This window comes from Seriola aureovittata, chromosome 14 (assembly GCF_021018895.1).
Source record: "Seriola aureovittata isolate HTS-2021-v1 ecotype China chromosome 14, ASM2101889v1, whole genome shotgun sequence".
Lineage (NCBI taxonomy): Eukaryota > Metazoa > Chordata > Actinopteri > Carangiformes > Carangidae > Seriola > Seriola aureovittata.
Window position 1 is genome coordinate 12,965,857 of NC_079377.1, and position 20,751 is coordinate 12,986,607.

Consider the following 20,751-nt stretch of genomic DNA (forward strand, 5'->3'; position numbering starts at 1 on the left):
GAACAAGAAAGATGTGGGTATCCTGTGTTATCCTGGCGCGGTTAAAGTGTGACCGCTTAGCTGCAAAGACTGAAGCTGAACAAAGTGAAAAGCTTCTGATTCACTTTTATGCCACAGTGCACAGTACAAGAGGTGTCCATTTTCAAACGCAAGGGTCATTAAAGTGTACGTTTCATAACCTCATCATCAGTGTTGCGCATGAACTCGTTCGATGGACACGTGCATATTTTTTGTGAACGCCAAACTGAACGAATCGGTCGTCCCTCACGATTTACGATAGTTTTACGGCACGCCGCATGACGTCTCCTTAGACACGGCCCAGCATGGCTGGCGCTAGCGGCACAGACGGACAGTAAAGACGCATCTAGTACTGCTGGAGCCAGTTTGTTTGAGCATTTGAAGCAGTTCAACTAACAAACAAGTGAAGACTCATACGGATTATATTTACATACGGATTTTGAATGTAACTAATGTCTGTGATTCTTCAGCGGTGTACAATAATTCATTTAGTTTCGGAGTGGCAATGATTTGGGGCTGGTGATGGATGGTTGAAGGGGGTTACATTTAAAGAGAATAGCGGCCTATTTATTTATTAAAAAAAAAAAAAAGAACAACAACAAATGAACAAAAAAATAATAAAAAGAACTATGAACCTGAACTAGTTAACTAGTTAATTTTCATCTGTATGAACTGAACTTTGAACGAGTTCTTTTTAAGTGTGAACTGGCACAACACTGATCATCATTAAAGAGAGGGGGGGGGGGGGGTGGGCTTGCTTGCATGCTTGCTGTACACCCAGATGTTCACACTGCTAATACCCACTGATGGAACAATTAGGGCTCACAGTAAGTGTGTTGCTCAGGGGCATCTCAACAGCAAATCCTGTGAAGAAAGAATGAATGTGTTTCGTTCACTTTTCTTGCTCACTGATCAGACACTTTTGACTGGCTTAATTCTCACACCATGAGGCCACGCATTAGGTAAGGCGGAACATGTTATCAGTAGTCAGCATGCTAACATTTGCTAATTAGCTCTAAAAAGTATGGCTGACTCTGCAGGGAATGTCATTAGTTTTGTCATAAAGTATTAGACAAACTGAAATTTTGACCAGGTGATGGTGCTAGAAATTACAGCGGAAAAAATTTAAGGTATCACCAAAGTGGACAATTCATTTACAGTCCATCCTTTGGGAGACATGAATATCTGTATTAGATTGTATAACAATCCATCCAATTGTTACTGAGCGGTTTCATTTAAAACCACAACGTCAACCTCGTGGTATAAGAGGAAAAGTCAGGGGATCACCAAGGTGGTTGAGATTCATCATCTGGGAACCATAAATGTTTGTAAAAAGTTTTATGGAAATCTATCTGATAGATGTTGAGATATGTTCGCTTGGACCAAAGAAGTGGACAGACTGACTGACCGACAGATCCCAAGAGCTATGCTGCTAGCATGGCTGGAAAAATTACATTAAAAAAATTCAACAGGAACAATGTTACTCTGGATAATGCTTTCTAATGTTTTTACTGGAACTACTTTCTGCTGAGGAAATTGTCTCTATGAAAACTGTTGACTGTTCTGTGGATTATCCAGAGTACAGAGGTCACTTATTCTGGAGAGAGATGTCCTGGCAGATTTTTTCTTTTATGCACAATGAGCACCACAAATTAAATCTGTTCACTTTCATTGTTTTGGCAAGGAGGCAGAAATCTCAGAGATGTACTTCATCTAAAAAATCTGAGCAAATAAAACCAAAACAGTCGGCATATCGGTAAATCGGTATATCCATCACTAGTGGTACGACTCTAACTTACTTTAAACATTTTCTGGGCAAAGGTTAAAGTGACCTGAATAGAAAACACATTAAAAAAAACTTGTGCAGATGTGCATGTTTACCGGGATGTGCAGACATCCAGGCAAGTATGTTTGGAAAGAAAAACCTAATATTGCAGAAAGATGGGGAAAGATGGAAAGGCAAAGAGACGAAAAGACAGACAGACAGAATGACTAAACATTCTGATCATGTTTTGTTGGTGAATCCAAAAATGGAGAAGCAGTAACTGAGACAAGATGCTGCAAATGTAAAATACAATGTTGTGGAAAAAAAAAAAAAGTCAAAACATAATGTGCACCACATATCAATGTTTCGTGGTCTGGAAGTACACAAATGTTTCACTACATAACCAACATGTTTCATCATCAGGAGCTCCAACAGAACAGAACCACCTCCAACCGAAGCCACAGACAGACGTGCTCTCTAACAAAGCCATATGATGCTCTGCACCACTTTAGAATGAAAGCTGCATCTACAACCTACTACACTTGATTCAAAAAACTTGAGCCAGCTGCAGTGGAGTAAAACATGTGTCATAGACGTGTTAATGAGTGGTCCCCATTTTATTAGTTTGGCTTCTTTTGTAGAGGTCAGAGTTTCTGTCACGCAGCCTGGTTAGACTGGCATCTGGATCTCTAGTGTAAAATGGGCTAATTGACAGAGGGAATGAGCCAGAGCATATGGTTTGATTTTAACAGTGTGGGTGGTGTTTTTCTAAACCTTACTGACAGGCCTTCCTCCTTCCGTTTCTTCTAATTTCCCCTAATTAGACCTGACCTTCACCTTAATGACCGCTCACTCAGTCACACAGGGTTTGTCTGTACTTACGGTGGGTATGTCTTTTTGTATACATTTTACATGTGTGTGTAAAGAGAAACAGATAAAACACAGGGAAAAAGATCAAATCATTGATATGTTTGTATGCATTCCTACAGTATGTGCAATAGACAAATGGCAGGTGTTACTAATTTAACACACACATACACGCTTGGGCTCCTTTTCTCCACATTATGCATCAGCCTCTCTAAGGAACAGCGTTAATAGTGGTTATTACTGGCTACTGCATTTACACAGTGTGCCGATAATGGTGGAAAAGCGCAACATGGCCTGTGCTGTTAAGTGAGTAGTCTGTTTTTTCAGAAGACTGCAGGTAGATTTCTGCAGTTTTCTACGGACAAAATAATAAAATAGGAAAAAAAGGGTAAAATACCTACTGTTGCCACGTAACCGCATCTACAACTGAGCCAGCATTCTTCATGAACCTGAAAGTCAGAAAAACAGAGGTATCTTTACCTGAGTGGTATTAATACTTCAAAGTCTTCAACCTTTTCCACAGTTGTAGTCATTAATACTACGGTAACATTTTACCCCCCAACATAACTGCCAAGACCTGGGGATGTGGAAATATTGCAAGAACCTTTACAGCAGTCAGGGTGCAACACAGGTTGTCAACATTTTGCCCCAAGTTATTGGGAAAATGAAAACAATAATTTGTTAAGTCTGTTAAAAGTAACCTTTTAATCACGTTTAAAGGAAAATGTTTTGAAAATATCTTGACAAGCCAAAATTTAAGACATACAATATAAGTATATGGAACAAATGCTGGCTGTGATTCGTATGTTATGTGTTGCTCATCTACAAACCAAAGAGCTACAGTTGTACAGCAGATAACTGGGATTCTTCCTCTGGGGTGTCATTTTAAAGTCCTACTTTAAGTGTTTTCTGGAGCTGTTTCTGCACCCTGTAAAGTTTGATTCCAGTTAGTTAAATACAAACTCCAAACATCTTGAGGACACAAAAACTGTTGTGAACCCGGTGTACCTTTTAATGGACTCATCCTGTACACAAACAAAAACTCTACACATACACAGTCCCCCCTGCTGTCTGCCTTCCTGCTCTCAAGCTTTTGCATCTGCGTGTGTATGTGTGTGTTTCCTCATCTACCTGACCCAAACCGCTCCATATTTGGGGGTAACAGCTTGTCATGCCCAAAAGTGTGTCTCTAAACATCATGTCACAGAAACACAACTTTCACCGCTCTGGCTTGTTTAGTCTGTGGAGCTCTGATATTTGGACTGTTGAGCAGCTCAGCGTCTAATTCATCTTATTTCCTGAGAGCAGCAGAGTAGTTGGGCTGTCAAACACAAGAGCCACCCCCTCGTAACAGTGTCAAACACACAAGAATCAGCCCGTTGTTAAATGTGACACCCATGACCCGTGGATACTCCAACTCTCTCTTCTTCATCCTCTCAGTCCTCCTCCTCCTCTCACCACTCATCGTCTATATCCTCCCTTTCCTCCGAGTCCACAGCTATTCAATCAGTCTGAACTGTGCAGTACACATACACACACAGCTGCGCACGAACATACACCTTTTATTTATGAGTAAATTTGAACCGTCAGCGCTCAGTGAGATAAACAGCAGTTCCTAATGGTTTCACTGATGTAAGTAGCTCAAGTACATAGAGGAGGGAGATCCACATCCAATTATTCTTTCTCCTCTGTCCTCCAACTACCTGTCAAAATGTGTGTGGTTGCAGAGAGAAGCTGGAGACAGATTCAGGCTGAGATACACTGAGACATTAAACTGTTCCTGTGCACTTATCTTTACATGCGCTTGCATATGCATGAGTGTCAAAGCACTGTAATTTTAGCTCACATTAGTTTAACTTTATGGACTCTAAGCTGGTTAGAAGGAATTCTTTTCCCTGCTTATTTAACAATGACCGTTAAATTCAGGGCTATATATTCCACTTCTTTCAATCTTATTGTTACCTACGTAAAAACAACACTCTCCTAAATCTGTGGTGACAATGACCGTTAAATTCAGGGCTATATATTCCACTTCTTTCAATCTTATTGTTACCTACGTAAAAACAACACTCTCCTAAATCTGTGGTGACAGACTAGTACTTTATTAACAGCCCGCTTTCAGCCAGAACAGAAAGTAGATGTTTAATGTTGATGGTTTTTGTCCATAACCAACTCTAACCTGCCTACTCAAAAATCATGGAGCTCATAACAATGTTCCATCTTTATTTACTCACAGCAATAACTTGTAACTCCCCCATATAGCATTATTTTTAAAAACTATATAAATATTTAATGAATTGTTTTACACACATCAAAACGAAGTTATAATCAGATTAAATTTTTTTTAAAATTTTATTTTGTAAGAGTTCATCAGTGTGCAGTTTTTTTATTAATAATTAAACTCAACATTTTCTGTGTTTTACTATGTTGTCATTCATTATTTGTTTAGATACAGCAGCCTCCATTTATGAGTGGCCACAGGAGGAGTAATTGTTGTTGATGAATGCATTAATAAATGCTCATTATCTGCTAACAACTAGAGTTTTATAAACAATTTGTTAAATGTTTATATACTGGCCATAAATGCTAACTACGGGGGTTAAAGTAATAAAATTCTAAATTCAAGTTTTATGTTCGTGACAGTATTGAGGTATTTACTTCTTCAGCAAAAAGAAAACATCTCTCCATAAGGTCACTCTTTATTTGGATTGTTCAGTGTTGTCAGAGTTGTGTACATCTATCTGTGTTTGATTTTCAGTCTGTGTTTGTTGTACAGGGCCACTGATGCATCCATTTTACACTAGTTTGTTTCCATTTCAACAGACAGAAAAGCTTGGAAAGGCTTAACTTTTTTGGAAGTGATGAAAATGTTTGAGAGATAGTGTCATCTATTTGGACAATAGAACTGAGAAAGCATTTCTTGTCTAAAGGGAGTTTTTATACAAACTAAGACAAGCGGTAACACTCAAACACTGCATACTTATGAGTACATACATGAATTTTCCCTAGAGGATAAATAAAGTATCTATCTATCCATCTATCTATCTATCTATCTATCTATATCTATCTATCTATCTATCTATCTATCTATCTATCTATCTATCTATCTATCTACTTATGTTCAATGTCTGCTACAGAGTGGCTAAAATTAATGCAGTCAACCACTCGTCAAATGACATTGTCTATCCGAATTAAACATTTGCAACATTTTATCCCATATCCTCCCTTTTTTCTGTCCAATCTAAACTGGTTTTATTTTAAACGGGAGAACAGTAGGAGTTGGAAAACCTGTCTGATCTGAGATTTGCACTGAGTGTACATTTTGTGTCTCAGACAGCTGCCCAACTGTAAACTTTTAACTAAACTTCAAGGCAGAAGAGCTTAAGTTGTTGACAGTTGCTTACATGCTTGTTGTCAGCAGCATGGTGGTTGGTTGGGAAAGTTGTTCAGTTGTTTTGTGCTTTTTATGTATTCTTAATAGTTTTGTTAAAAGGAAGAAGAAAGGTTTTCTAGGGAAATAACCAAAATACTCCTTTGTGTCTCAGCTGGCTAGAGGGGTGTGTCGGTGTCTGTGTTTGATTGACAGCAGCTGATAGGCAGCTGGAGTGCCCATCTTGTATAGAAGTCTACTCCTTTTGAATATAGTTTCTCACTCGTTAAAATTAGGTTTCCTGTAGCACTTTCTGCTGTGGTTGGTGTGAGGGCTTGGGTTATGGATAGGTTTAGCAGAGATAACTTAAGGTTGGAGTCAGGTTAAGAATCTCTGAACATGACTGGTTGGGGTTAGGGATATGGTTTGTTTCATACTTACTTTAGGGGAAACACAAATCGACAGGGAAACAGTATTAGACACTGGATCTGGAGGCAATGACAGCCAAAGTAAACAAACTTGCACTGAATCCTAGATGTCATGGGAGGAAGAGTAGGCACCACGCCATCATCCAGTAGGTTTACATGCTGTTTAATGTGCTGCAGCTGAGCAGCTACTAAGCGATCCAGCCTCCAAACTAGCATTAGTAGTGCACTTTTCCCTGGTGTATGTTTGTCTTCTCAACAAGCTGAGATGAAGGATAAGACGCATGTTGATATTTGATGCTGATATCGCAGCTCAATGCATGATTTGATTGGCTGTATCGAAATGATACATAGACAGATACCAGAACAGTATTCAGTTGAATCAATGCAAAACTAGGAACCACCAGCATGAAACCAAAATATATTAATTTCTCCCTTATGATTTCAGATTTTTTCTGAAAGGAGAACATGGGACAAGTGATCTAGAGAGCAGATAGAGATCTCTTTTCCCTAGACAATGGTAGACAGTGATCTATTAATGATGTGCAGGTAATAAGGACTTATTGCAGTAAAGGTATGACTACAAACTATGACATTACAATCTCACGAGGGCACAGGCTGCAGCGGAGAGAGTTGTTGGATAAGCCATCAGAGTCAAACCGAAGCTGGTGGAGCTTCTGGGTAAAACCAGCAGGTGGGACATTGTGCCGTCACATTATCAATCAGATGACACTTTATTTAGGCTGACATGGTATAACTGGAGCTGAGACCCTAAAACCTGCAGAGTGGGAATCCATAAACACTGAACACTACTACAATGTGTGTGTATGTGTGGGTGCATTAAACAGAGTAAAGCTCAGTAAAAGTCCCAAACCGCTGCAGCATACTTTCCACTACCTTTCCCTTTTGTTAGGGATAGCCTAACAAGGAGTGGAATCCTGCCCAATCAATGTTGTACTTGCTGACTCACCCATCCAGCAGCAGGATGGCGTTCTTCCGGGGTCGTCCTGCATTGGGGCCGTAGAGGTGAGCGCGGTGATAGTAGCGTACGGACTGCAGCAGGGTCCGCAGCTTGGTGTAGTCCTGAGCCAACTGGGTACTGTTGACCGCACGACCCACCATGCTGCGGTAGGCATTCGGCTCTGGGAAGAGGAGACAAAGTAGAGTGAGCTGGAGAGATAAAGTTTATACAAGCAACAGTGGGGAGGTGGCAGAGAATATTATTGTTGTTGTAGTCTGATCTTGCTCTCCTAGAGAGTATCCAACAGCCAGTAGAAAAAGGGATAATTGGGCAATTCGTAGTAATACAGACAGATGGACTCGGTGTCAGGGGAATGGTCCAAGCACACAGGGTGGCCTTACAGAATGAGTAAAACAAAGAGAGAAAGGGAGCTTGGTTCCTAAAAGGAGGAAAACTAAACTTTTGCAGACCCATTGCTGTTTAACCACTGAAGAGCATTGTATTTAAATCTGTTCCAGTTTCTGTTTGAGCTGTAAAATAAAAATTTAAATGTGTATGTTTTGTGTGTGTGTATGCAGCTGTGTCTGTGCTGTATTCCTGAAAACTATAATGAGAATATTATTAGCAAATTTCAATGGATCACCTTTTCATCCAACCTCTGCAAATTCGCTCTCTGTCTGCACTGTCTGGATGATTTACTTGAAATGATTACTTTCGCTACGGTTCAAGCCCTCACTAAAATTTTCACATGGTCCAATCAATGGATTTTGCATGGTACTTTTAGGCTTAGGCTAAAGTGAAAGTTTCTTTTGTCGGCTTTATTACGGATGAAGTGAAAGGAAAAAATGAAGTGATGTGCAGCAGGCGAACACAGGGCGGCTCTGTGTGAAATGCAGCTCCCCAGGAACACAGATGGTTAGGATGACACGAGGACTAGCAGTTCCTTTCATCCCTGAATGAACCCTCACTTTAACCCTTAATCTGCTAGACACACATTTACCATTCATTCTCTAAATTATGTCTCTGTAACAAGTAAATGTTGCATGAACAAAATGTGTGACTGCTTTCTCATAGCACAATTTCAGTGGAGAAAAAAACTTGAATCCTGTAATTTAAAAAATATCCTTTACTTTACCAATCCTTCATTGATGTGAAAGCTCTTCATTTAAATTCTGTTAGTTACGTATTAGAAGTGACAGGCTATTAAATGTTTCTGGTTGTGAGGGTTTCCAGTGAGGTGCAGGAACAGAGACCCATCACCTCTCTAGTTTGAGAACAAACCTGCTGCAGATAGTTTATGGCTGGTTAAGTTAGGCATTGACAAGTTTATGTGTTTTTGTCATCAGGTTACAACTGTTGACATCCAGGTTAAGGTAACAATTTAATTGAGGTTTAGTCTAAAACTGTTGAAGATTGCCATCTTTCTGCTTGCAGCTTGATCATTGTTAATATTTCTTTGCAAGAACCTTTAAAATCTGTGAAAAGGTATTTGTTCTTGGACTAACCTCTCCTCCATTTCACTTTCCTTTTTTAAATATTGATAGTCAATATCTATGCAAATATGAGTCAATTATATTTATGCCAAAAAATCATCTTTAAGTCCTATCATTTAAAATAGAGGTACCTCATTGCACATCAATAGACAGCAGCACACACATAACTTTACTTTTTACTGGAGCCTGTCATGTTATTTAGTAGGCAGTATGTGTATTAGTACAGGTATTGCTGTACTGACCGTTGCCCAGCTCCCAGGAGATGTTGTACTTCTTGCCAGCGCTGTACTTCAGGAGGCTCAGTGTGGAGGAGGTGTTCCAGGAGTTGTCCGGGTTTCTGTGCAGTGCGTTAAGCCCCAGGATCAGATGCAGACCAGCACAGTCGGCAAAGTTGTACAGTTTGTCTAAAGACCTGGCTGGGAGAAACCCACAAAGCAGTTGTAACTTTGATTCTTCTATGCACCTGGAGTCATGTGAACATATGAACATGATGGAGACCATGTGGAACTCAATGATCTAATGGTTCTCATGTCCATGTACTGTGGGAATACACTTCTATTGTTCTACAGCCATATCTGAAACTCAATTTCTGGTGCTCTCTGTCCCACATGTATTTGCAGCTATCTTGGTTTTCTTATTATTTCTTGTAGTTTCATGTAATTGAAGAAAATATAATAAACAGCTGTTTTCACTTTTGAATACAAAGTAAAACCCATGTTTGTAAACTCAAAAGAAATAAAAAATCATTACAGTAACACGATCAGTTTGATCATCAAGTTCATATGCAACAAGTCTGGCTAAACACTAGAGTATCAGGTATGTTGTGTCATAAGGAACTCTGCAAGTTCTCAATGCTGAGAAAGAGTAAAAAAGTTTTAAAGATCACCAAATGAAAAAAGCCATTGGAAAAACATTGGGTTTGTCCATTTAAACAAACAAGCTCTTTCCCATGTGACTCTTAAAAACAGGGTGGCTTCTTCTAAATTTTTCAACCTCAGTAAATTGTAACATATACAATTAGCAAAAGAAGACTGCATTTCTCAACAGTAACGTGTATGGAAATTCTGCGTGTACTGTTTTTTGGATAAACTGTGAGCTACTGCTGGGATTTATTCTGCAATCATTTGTCATGTTCCAGGTACTGAACTTTTAGTGCACGTGACGCGCGTCCATTTGTACACATGACAGCTGAGTCTCGTCTTCAGCAACATTCAGTGAGAATCCAGACGGACTGATTTTCCCATCATGGACTCCTGTGGTGATGTGCTCCTCAAAGCAGCTAACACAGGATTGTTCTGTTCTGCAGCTGACTGCTCACTCACGTTTATGTCTGCTGTCTCCATCAAAACACATTATTCTCACTGCGCAGTAAAGGACGAGCGCCTACCACAGATGTTGGCATATGGTAAGAGTGCCAAAATTGTTTGTTTATATTTTAATGTGTGACTGCAGGCTCCTGCTGGATACCTTGGGCTTTTGTTTTGAAATTTAATCTGTTTGGAGTCATTCCATTATCATAAATATTACCCTGAACTCCGACCCTTATTTCCTAGGCTCAACAGGAAACAGATGAAGACTATTTTGCCGGTCTGGTTCCTGCTAGAGTTTGCCCTCAACTGTGAGTTTGGCACCAGCTGAGCTTGCCAACTGATAGCTCCGTTCAATGTGGATTAGTGAGAAAAGCAGAGCAGACCAGGGTGCATGTGAGGTTATTCTTCTGGATGCATGTCAAGCTGTTAAAAGGGTGCACGCCTTTTTAAAATTCGAATATTTAATAAATGGACGTGAGAGATACAAATGTCTGGCCTTAAATCAGAGTCAGAACACATTTGAACACTGAACAATGCTTATTATGTCACGCTTGAGCTCAAATATGTTTTTTTTATTCAGCATTCACTGTAAGCCTTTACTTCCAATAGTGCAGCGGTTATGTATAATCCACAGAGCAAATAGAGAGAACAGAAAGATTGCTTGTTGCACCTGGCATTAATTCGGTTTCCAGCAAGGGCAGGACAAAGCCTGAAAACAAAAAAAAAAAAAAAAAAAATGCTAACAATGGTTTTATTGCACACATCACTCTTTGGGAGTGTATTACTCCTGAGTAAACTTTCTGTTCTCCATCTCATTAATAACCACCAATAACATTATTATCATAACTGCTATTATCATAACTCCTTCCCTCTGTGGTTAAATCAGAGTGGTGTCTGTTTGCAGGAGCAGAGTTAAGGGCAACAGCAGAGAGAAAGTAGCGCCAGATGTGGCTGTCAGGATGAGTGATTCCAGGCCTTTCCTCACCTGACATCTGAGCAGAAGGCGACCAGCCTTGCTCCAAGACCTGCACACACATCATAAAGGCATCATGAGGTACATCAAGCTACTAAAAATACTGTTTCTCTGCTGGCAGGTCTGAGAGCAGCATGTATGATCAAATAAATGTCTATGTGTTTATGTGTCAGTTTGGTTTCTGGGGAATTTTACTACTGATTCTATTTAACCTGTGGCAGACAAACTTTTACATGGCTTTCTTGCATCTATGCAATTTAAAGGTATGTTGAATGGTGAAGGCAAAGGTAGAGAAAGAAAATCTGCAGTACTGAAAGTTTCACATTTTGCACTCGCTACCTTGCTTTTTTTTTTTTTTGCTTGCCAAGTACTTTAATATATATTCATTCATATTATTATATTCTTCCAGCACATGAGCAGGATGTGGATCAGGAGTTAAATAATTTCATTTATCTGTTAATATTAATTACATGAATGGCTATCAGTTATTATATGTAACAGGTGGAGCTGAAATGATTGGTTGATTCATCTTTTAGTCTATCAACAAGACTAATGTGCAACTATTTGGAATACTGATTAAGCATTTCAGTCATTTTTAAAGCAAGAATTCCTGAAAGATGAAGATGCACTCTCAGGTTGCAGATTCTTAAATGGCAGCACCAGTTGTTTTGTCTTTGTCATAATATAACAGTACATTGAATATCAGTCATGAAGACGACACTTTGAACTCTTCACTGACCACATGTTTAACCTAATTAATGCAAAGATAATTGGCGGTTAAATCAATAGTGAAAATAATGGTTAGTTCCAGCTGTAATATTGAATCATTTTAACTGTGTATTTACCAAACAGGAGGATGGTACATACCTTTGCTACAGTTAGCCATGAGTTTGTCTTATTCTGGGTAAACAGGATGAACAATAGTAACACTCCTTGGGAACAGTCTATCCTTTTAATTGTGGTTAATTTTCAGTTAGCCTCCTGGGGGGCAGATGCTATAGTCAGTTGCTCACACTAACAATAGCTACTGGCCCAAGCTTTAAGTATAGCATCCCTGACCAGCATGGCAAAGCTCTCATTTATTGCCTGACAAGAGCAGGGCATCTTATGCTTTCCTCCAAAGAGAAAAGGATGCTGGGTAGATCCACCCTCCTGGTGTCAGGAAATCTGCAGATCAGTAAGACCAAACATGAAAGAGCTCCTACACGGACACTAGCAAGCCCTGAAGCTACAAATCTGTGATCTCAGTCAGACCAAAGTAATGACATTACCAACAGACTGTGAATCTGTGTGTGTATGCACAAGCACTTTGTGTATGTGAGCTGTTACGGCTTACTATCACATCTGCGTAACACTGAAAAGGAGAAATGCAGCAGGATTCAGTGAAATATGGAGATAAATGCTGAGGTTAGGGTGAAATAGCAGCACTTATTGTTATTGGACAGTCACTCTCCCAAATGGAAACAATACAAATGATCTACTGTTTCACAAACACAGACATAGACAATAAATCAAGCAAACGTGAAATTGCCTTTACTTCTGTTGAATGTATCAAACCAATAACAAATGGTGCACATCCCAGTGACACTGAATAATCTCTTAAAGTCAACATCATTATTCAATTTGCTTTTTTTGTAAGAATGGTAGTTTCTTATGTTGTAATATGGTTTAAAGTGGGTCTCAGAAATCTCAGTTACACATAACACAATGAAGGCCTGTCTGAGAGGTCAGACTTCAGTGGTCTCACTCAGCTATAAACTTCTCTTTTATCTTAGAAACAGTCCAGCCAGAAACAAGCAGAACAAACCCAGAAAGCTGTGTGCGCCCGCTTGTGTGTGTATGTGCCTGTGTGTATACGTGTGTTAGCGTGCCTTTGTGTGTTTGTATGTAACGGAAAGAGTGGGGTCTGGATATTGTCAAGCTGTCTATCTGATAGAAAAGCCAGCTCAGTGAAGCAGAGAGGCCGGCAGCATCAGTCAGCGCTATGCCTCATTTCTGCAGTTCTGCATATTCCCTCTAACTCTGAGGTAGACATCTACGTACACTCGGCCTGTATGCACTCACACAAACAGTGTTTGCTGGTTTATATACCACCCACATGAACCAGACACCCATCTGAACTTTCCAATGAAATACCACTTTTCTCTGTTGTTGCACCATCAGCTGAAGAAGACATGAGAGTTATCTCCGAGTGCAGCTTTAAATTATGATTTGTTTTACTTTTAAGCTAAAAGGATCACATTACTTACATCGTATATCCTCCCTGAATAAGAAAATACCTAGTGCTGTTAGTTATGTTAGTTAAGACAGACCAGCTTTGGGGACCTAAACAAATTCCAAAATTAGAAATTCAACTTTAAAATTTCAAGCAACACTTTTTTTTTTGTCAGGGACTATTTTTTTTTACCTCACCAGGAAGTGCGTTCTTGGTGGTGTCTCTTTGATGTGCTGTGGCATGGATTGTACCTTATTTGTACACTGATTTGGATAAAAGCACAAGCCAAATGAATTGTAAATCCTCAAAGTAATACATAAGGGTCTTGTATTCAAGATTTTCTATTTCTATTTTTCTATTTTATCAATGGATTAAAAAAAAAAATTTTTTTTTTATTTTTCAATGTTTTTTTTTTTATATTTAAAAGCTTCAGTATTATGATTTTGTCAGGTGACAGACAAACTTGCTCTTGACCAGGTTTGGCTGTAAGTTACATTAATAATTGGCACCCATCAGCTATTTAGAGGGAACAGCATCTTCTTACACTTCCTCCCCCAAAATTTGAATGAAGATGATTAGTGAAAACAACTCCTGTCTTGGACTTTAGAAATGCGGATACATTCCTTCATTCCCCATCATTTGTGCCTTGGGAGAGAAAATAGGGAGCACGGAAAAAACTTTGTTTTCTATCTCTGGTTTCATTCAGTACAGAAATATAATGACTTACTGCAAGACACAGCTTACTGCCACAGCAAATGTCAATTTGGATGTTTAGTTCCATCAAAGTCAGTCTGGAACATACAAGCACACACACATACACACACAAAGAGACTTGAGCTGAGTTCTGGCTTGCTTTAAAAGCCAAATCAAAACCAAATCCTCAAGAGACATGTGCAGACAGGGGAGAAGGCTGTTTAGAGAAATTAATTCTGAGCCTTTTTCCTGTTTATGGATACAATGTGTTTTTCCATATCTAAAGATGCACACGTTGCACTCCAGAGTGGTTAAAAAGGCATCTCAAATGTCCACACTGCTCATGAACATAATCTCAAAACATAGGTCAGAATACAGACCTATGAGACAAAGACTTTGAATTATTGATAATAATTTCATACTCAAAAATACATGTGCATGAAATTACATCATGTATGCGCATGTAAGGGCAGAGATGCTTGTAATTTTCTCTGTCAGCTGTAACAACTTACATCAACTTGAACTGTGCAGTGAAACACACACATACACTCGCATTAAATAGGCATTATGAACTCAGTGGGGAAAGCATGGTGGAGACGGCTACTCCCAGACTGTGCATCCATCAAATTGTTCTTAACATGCTGGGGACAATGGTTGATGACAGTATTTAAGGTTTTACCAGATGGACTGCGAAGTAATTGAACATTTATACTCAACACACACCACGTGCACACATGTAGTCGCAGACAAACAGCATGACCAGTCATGAAAGATTTTGAAGTAAACTGCTAAAATCTCCAGGAAAACCCAAGTGTGCTGCATTTATCATCAGCTCCTCCATCATGGCTTCAATCTTTTTTCTCCACCAGCTCCAGTGGTTCGTCTAGCAACTCTCTGCCTTCTGTTTCTCATTGGACCAGTTCCTCCACTAACCAGATCTTCTGTGACTGCAGAAAAAGACACTGAGCAAGGTCATCTCAAGACCGACGTTTCCGATTCGCAATTTTTTAAAAAAGATAGTCAAAAGTTTAAGAACAGCTATCGATGCAGTTTGATCATTCATCCAAATCGGTCAAAGCCAGACCAGGATACTGTTACGGTCGATGTATCGTAAGCTATTAAATGCGGTAGTTTGCTATGTTCGTATGGTGTATCTGCGACTTATCCTGATGTTAACTTGACACTGCATGTTAGGGTTGCGCAGAGGGAGAAATGTGGTTCCAATATAGTGTGAGTCTGTGCTGCTCCACCAGTGTGTTGCACAGAACCCAACGCCTCCATGTTTACACACACACACACACACACACACACACACACACACACACACACACACACACACACACACACACTCACACAGACACACACACACACACACACACACACACACACACACAGACACACACACACACACACATCTCCACATGGACTCTTCTTTCATACAGGGTGGCTCCACTCCAGCAAAAACCATTCAGGTCAAACCACTTTTGTATTTTGGAAGAATGCAAGATATGTGGAGGGCACCTGTTTTCAATTCTGTTGGTAGAGGGGGACCGATGTGTTTGTGTGCACGTGTGTGTGCGTCTGTGTGTGTGTGTCTGTGTGTGTGTGTGTGTGTGTGTGGAAACAAGAGTGTGAGAGAGAGATTACCTCAATCTGTGAATTTGCTGTGACTAGACCTGTGTGTGGCCCTCCTCTGTGTACCCAGTGTAAGGAGATGCAGAGCAAGTCAGCAGAGCTGGTGAGTAAGATGAGTGGTATGTTAACATACACTGTTCTCGATGTAATGTACATCCACTCTCTGCCGCTCTGTGTGTGTGTGTGCTCCAGCCTAGGCAACAGGCTGCAGTAGACAACAAATCAAAGACAGAGAAGTGGACAAAATAACATCAGCCGCCTTTCATTGGCTTTGGGTCATGTAACTCAAACCACTTGTTGGGGGAACAGGGTGTGAGGGAAATGTGTATGGGGTGTGAGTGGTTTTCACATGTGTTTGGCAATGGCCACTGTCTATCACTCCATAATGGGAAAAGTACGCTTTTTAGATACTAATGACCTCATTGTGTTTGGCCTGTAAAGTAACAAGGTGTGTGAAACTATTTGTTTCCCAGGAGAGAAACATTTCCAGGTCTCTTTTCTTTGTTTACATTGTGGAGCTACCTACAAACCACAACCAAACACAACCAAACACAACCAATGGAGAAGGGATTTAACATCCGTTACCATGAGCTAAAGGAGTTTATGAATCATCCTGTTATCATTAACTGACAGGCTGTTTAGTAACTCTTCAATCTAAATGACGGTCCATCTCTGTCTACAAACAAATCTCTTAATTACGAGATATTTAAGGTGGCCATGGGTAGCTTTTTAATCTCTTAAAGCCAAAGAGAAATCACAACAGTCAACTCATTTTGCTGTCAAAACTGATGTGAAAGTGATTTTGAAAATTACTGTTAATATCATGTTATTAATGACGGGAAGCAAAAAAATAAATTCTTTTGAGATTCATCAGAAATGCTCCTTTAGTATTCAAGCCTGTGAGTGGGCGGCCCAGAGTGTCTTTTTGACAGCTGAGCTGGCAGGAGTGCAGAGACAAAATGTAAACAAACTTGTGTAACTGTGGTTTACAAGCCAAGGACAGACAGTATTCTGTTAGCAGTCACGCTGAAGAATAAGGACTACAACATTTACCATTCAAACTGACCAATCTTAAAGCTGCACTAATCAATGTTTTACGTTAACAATGGATCAAATGACCTTCTCATAGGGATGCAGTTCCTCTCAGCTCTACAGAGCTTTATGGCATCTTTCAGCCAATTGTTTTGGTTTATCAGTCTGCAACCTAACTCCTTTGGTTCACTCTCACTGCTCTCATCAGTGTCATTTCCAGCTTTGGCAGGCAGCTGTTATCAGTCAAACTGCCCACTGTACTACCTGCTCAGCACCAAACAGCAGAGACAAGCCAAATCAAATCTTGGACTTACACACATCATATGGCCAGAAATAACAATTAAAAACAAATTCTAATGATACTCCATATCTGCTGGATGTGTAAATATGCAACTCTTAGCTAATACCTTAGCCATGACAACTGAAGTATCACAAGGTGATCTCAATGCTGTTTTCAACTTGTTCCATTATATCAAATCGACAAAAAACACAAAACAACTAAAAGAACATAAACTGATGCAGGTTTTATATTTTTAAGACGAGCTAGAGTGCTACATGTGACTAGCTAATTAGCTATCTTATGTGCAATATTACATTAGCAGTGCACTTTTCCCTGGTGGATATTTGTTTGGTAGATTTTTCAGCAAGCCAAGGTCCAACATGTGTCCAACATGTCTGACATATGTCCATGCTTGTAGAAAGGAAGGAGATGTTAGCCACAGCGCTAATGTGCTTTGAAGTCTTGTCACAACACATTGTGTCATGTCACCCACTGCTGTCTGACTGTTAGAGTCACTGTCTGCCAATTACTGAATGATGACAGCTTGATGACACTATGACAAGTCTATGCACTGACAGGTCAAGAAACCAAAAAAAAATAACTGTGTTTAAACAAGAGCACATGATATGTAGTTGTCTATAAAGCAGACCTATATGCTGCAGCACATAAAACATGCCATTTAATCTCTGTAGGACATTAAAGGCTAAACTTGATTTAAAGAGAAGGCTTGAAAATTAAATATACTGTAGGCTACAAAAAGTCCAGCAGATTTCACTTCTATGCAGTATCTCTTTGAACAACATTAAGGATAAGATAAAGATAGAGGCGTCAGAGCCATACCTGACATTTTTACTACCAGAGATTAGTAACACTGTCACCTCTAAAGAGGGTGGTTGTAAAGCTTCCACCTCTTATCTGGTTAGCCATCTTGTCACACACCTCTGCTGATGCAATAATTGAGCGCAGATTGCTCTGTAATTGCAGAGAAACAAGACTCCTCTGGGCAGACAGAGTGAAACAAGAGGGAGACAAGCCCAGGGCTTTACTGCCCCTGAACCATCAAAGAGTTTGGACATAAAACAATGTCTGCAGCCCTTCCCACAAAACACCTGCTTAGGCTGCAAACACAGTGCAGTTCACTGATTACTCATCCACAGGAAGAACATTTTTAAGTTCTCAGCAAATGCCTCTTTTACCACCTGGAAATTCATTATGTTCAAAAAACGAAAGACTGGAAAAACAAGGGCAAACAAAACATTTGTTTTGGGGTATTTAAGACATTTGCAACATTCCCAGCTCAAGAGGAGTATCTTTGATCCCAGACCATGTGATGGATGAGGGTTATGGAGACCAGATCCCAAGCAGGGCAGCAAAGCAAACATAGGGTATCCCAGACTCCGTTTCACTGCTAGAATAATCACCATAATCACAGCAATCATCTTCCACTCTCAAACTATATCCAAACACATTACTTATCCTTCAGTTAAACAGGAGGGTCTGTCTTCAGCTGAACAAGTAGAGCCAGATTAAACAGTTACAGAATTACCACCTTGCATTACAACAGCTTTATAGGTAATTATACATTCATAATATCAGATGCCGGGAAAAGTTACGAAATGTTTTTAAGAATGCTACTATGTAGTGAATTGACCACAATGACTATGTAAGCCATGAGTTATTTTGTAATTTAAATATAATGACATATAATTAACCTAATTAAATATAATTGAATGACTGATGGGATAACATTTTTAAAATATATGTAATAATTTCATTATTAGTCTCAGATAATACCTATACAAATGTGACAAAATGTTTGCCAATGAGTTTAAGCCAAGGAAATAATTTCAGTCCTCTAACATGTAAAATAGCCAGATTTGCACATTTAGATTTTTTATAAATATGTATGAAATGCACATTATACAGTCCATGTATAACTTACATTTCTTAATGTATAGCCACTAATTTCGCAGTTTAGGGTAATCAAAGAACAATTTTCAAAGATTTAAACTTTACATCCGTCAGCAGGATTACGCAAAGAGTTCTGAACCGGTTTGCACCAAACTTGGTGGAGCGATGGGGCATGGGCCAGGGAAGAACCCATTCAGTTTTGGTGCGGGTACGGTTAAAGGCGCACACCCAGGATTATCACTTTCCTGAACATTGCCAGATAGACCTTTTTTGACATTTCTTCTATTTATCAGGAAATAACGTATGGATTTTCACATATTAAAAAAATCAGACAAATTTATGGTGTTGAGATCTATGACTTTGTACAATTTGGAGCAGAAAGACGTGTGGTTATGTTTGGCCTTGGCAGAGGTATACACACTGCTGAGTGCCATTCTACTTATCACTGTGGTAAAAATAATGACGTGGCACAACAGCAATGCAGCTCATGTAAAAATAAAGACACAAATCATCACAGTTCCTCCTCAAAATACTGGCGAGTATAGGACAAACACTACAGGGGGCACCTGCATCTGCCAATCAGACAGTCTCTCTTCCCATAACTCTAAACTTTTAAGTCCCATTTGAGTTTCTGCAGCAACCTGTTATAACAAGGCTGGGACTCGTCCCAGCACTCTGATGTATATTCCTGCCAGATGTTTGTGGAGAAAGAGGAGACTTTTTCCAACCATTCACCTTAACAAATATCTCCCAAAGTCTCAAACCATATTTTCATCAGTCTTGTTGTCCTGCTGAGTTTTCCTGAGTCTGACTGTTGAGCAGCTAATGCTCCATCATAAAGATCTGAGCACATTTCCATACTCGTGTTTTCCAGCTACACTAGGAAGTGTTGGCAGAGGTTTGCACAGAGGTGAAACTTTCATTTGTTTTATTATTATGTTTTGTTCAACTAGTTCATTTACATTTTTGAGGTTTGGAAAATGACAGCCTGCTTTGGTGCTTTCACACTTACTTGCACTGGTGCTTTCAACTTTCAAACCATATTGTACACGAAATCATGAATAAGTTGAATGCTAAATCAATCACAATCAAATTTTCTGTTTTACAAATAAATACCAATTCATTTACACCCACTGCAGGAAACATCAAAAAATATACTTTTCTGTCAAAGTGTTACTGCAGAAGAATGCGTCTGAATAAACACTTTTAGTATTTATTTGTTCCATTCATTTGCACAATTTAGAAAATAATATAACCACGAAAAATCAGTCCAAATAAATCAAGGGAAGCAAAAAAAAAAAAGTGTCCTTAAAATTTCTAACCCATAATACAGATGTAGTGATTTTATGTCAGTTCACGTTGGGTTTTTTTTTTTCCAAGTCTCTGTCATAATGACCAACAACAATAATTACAATTGAACAGTGACAGAGCCATTAGAAGGAATAAAGAAATGTCACTATAAATTTATATAGGGCAAAAATCATGATTAATGTTTATGTTGGTTCTGGACTTGTTTATATTCTACAATAGTTTGAACCAATCTACTCTGATGGTGTTTACATTTTCATACTGAATTATCTCCTCAGGATGTTTGTGGCAACATGATACAAATGTCACTTGGATATATCTGAATATTTGCACAGCCTCTGTTAAAATGTGTTTTAATTTGTAAAAAAAAATGAGCTGATGCTGAAAATGGAGCACAATCAACTAAACAAAAGCAAATTCCACAGACTAGAAGTATAAGATTGATATTTAGCAAGTCTGTAAAATGAGTCAACAGAAACATTGCAGATGACACCA

The 20,751-nt window shown here is 39.2% G+C and overlaps 1 protein-coding gene across 2 annotated transcripts in view; it reads right to left on the reverse strand.

Moving 5' to 3' along the window:
- hpse2 (heparanase 2) overlaps positions 1-20,751 on the reverse strand; it is a 58,277-nt gene that overhangs the window by 15,826 nt on the left and 21,700 nt on the right. The window contains exons 4-7 of one of the 2 annotated variants that reach the window (XM_056394661.1): positions 11,195-11,234; positions 9,142-9,311; positions 7,416-7,587; positions 3,052-3,099 (exon numbers count right to left, since the gene is read on the reverse strand). In XM_056394661.1, the coding sequence (XP_056250636.1) occupies positions 3,052-3,099; positions 7,416-7,587; positions 9,142-9,311; positions 11,195-11,234 (430 nt within the window). Of the gene's footprint in view, positions 1-3,051; positions 3,100-7,415; positions 7,588-9,141; positions 9,316-11,194; positions 11,235-20,751 lie in introns of both variants that reach the window. The other variant, XM_056394662.1, reaches the window with a different exon arrangement.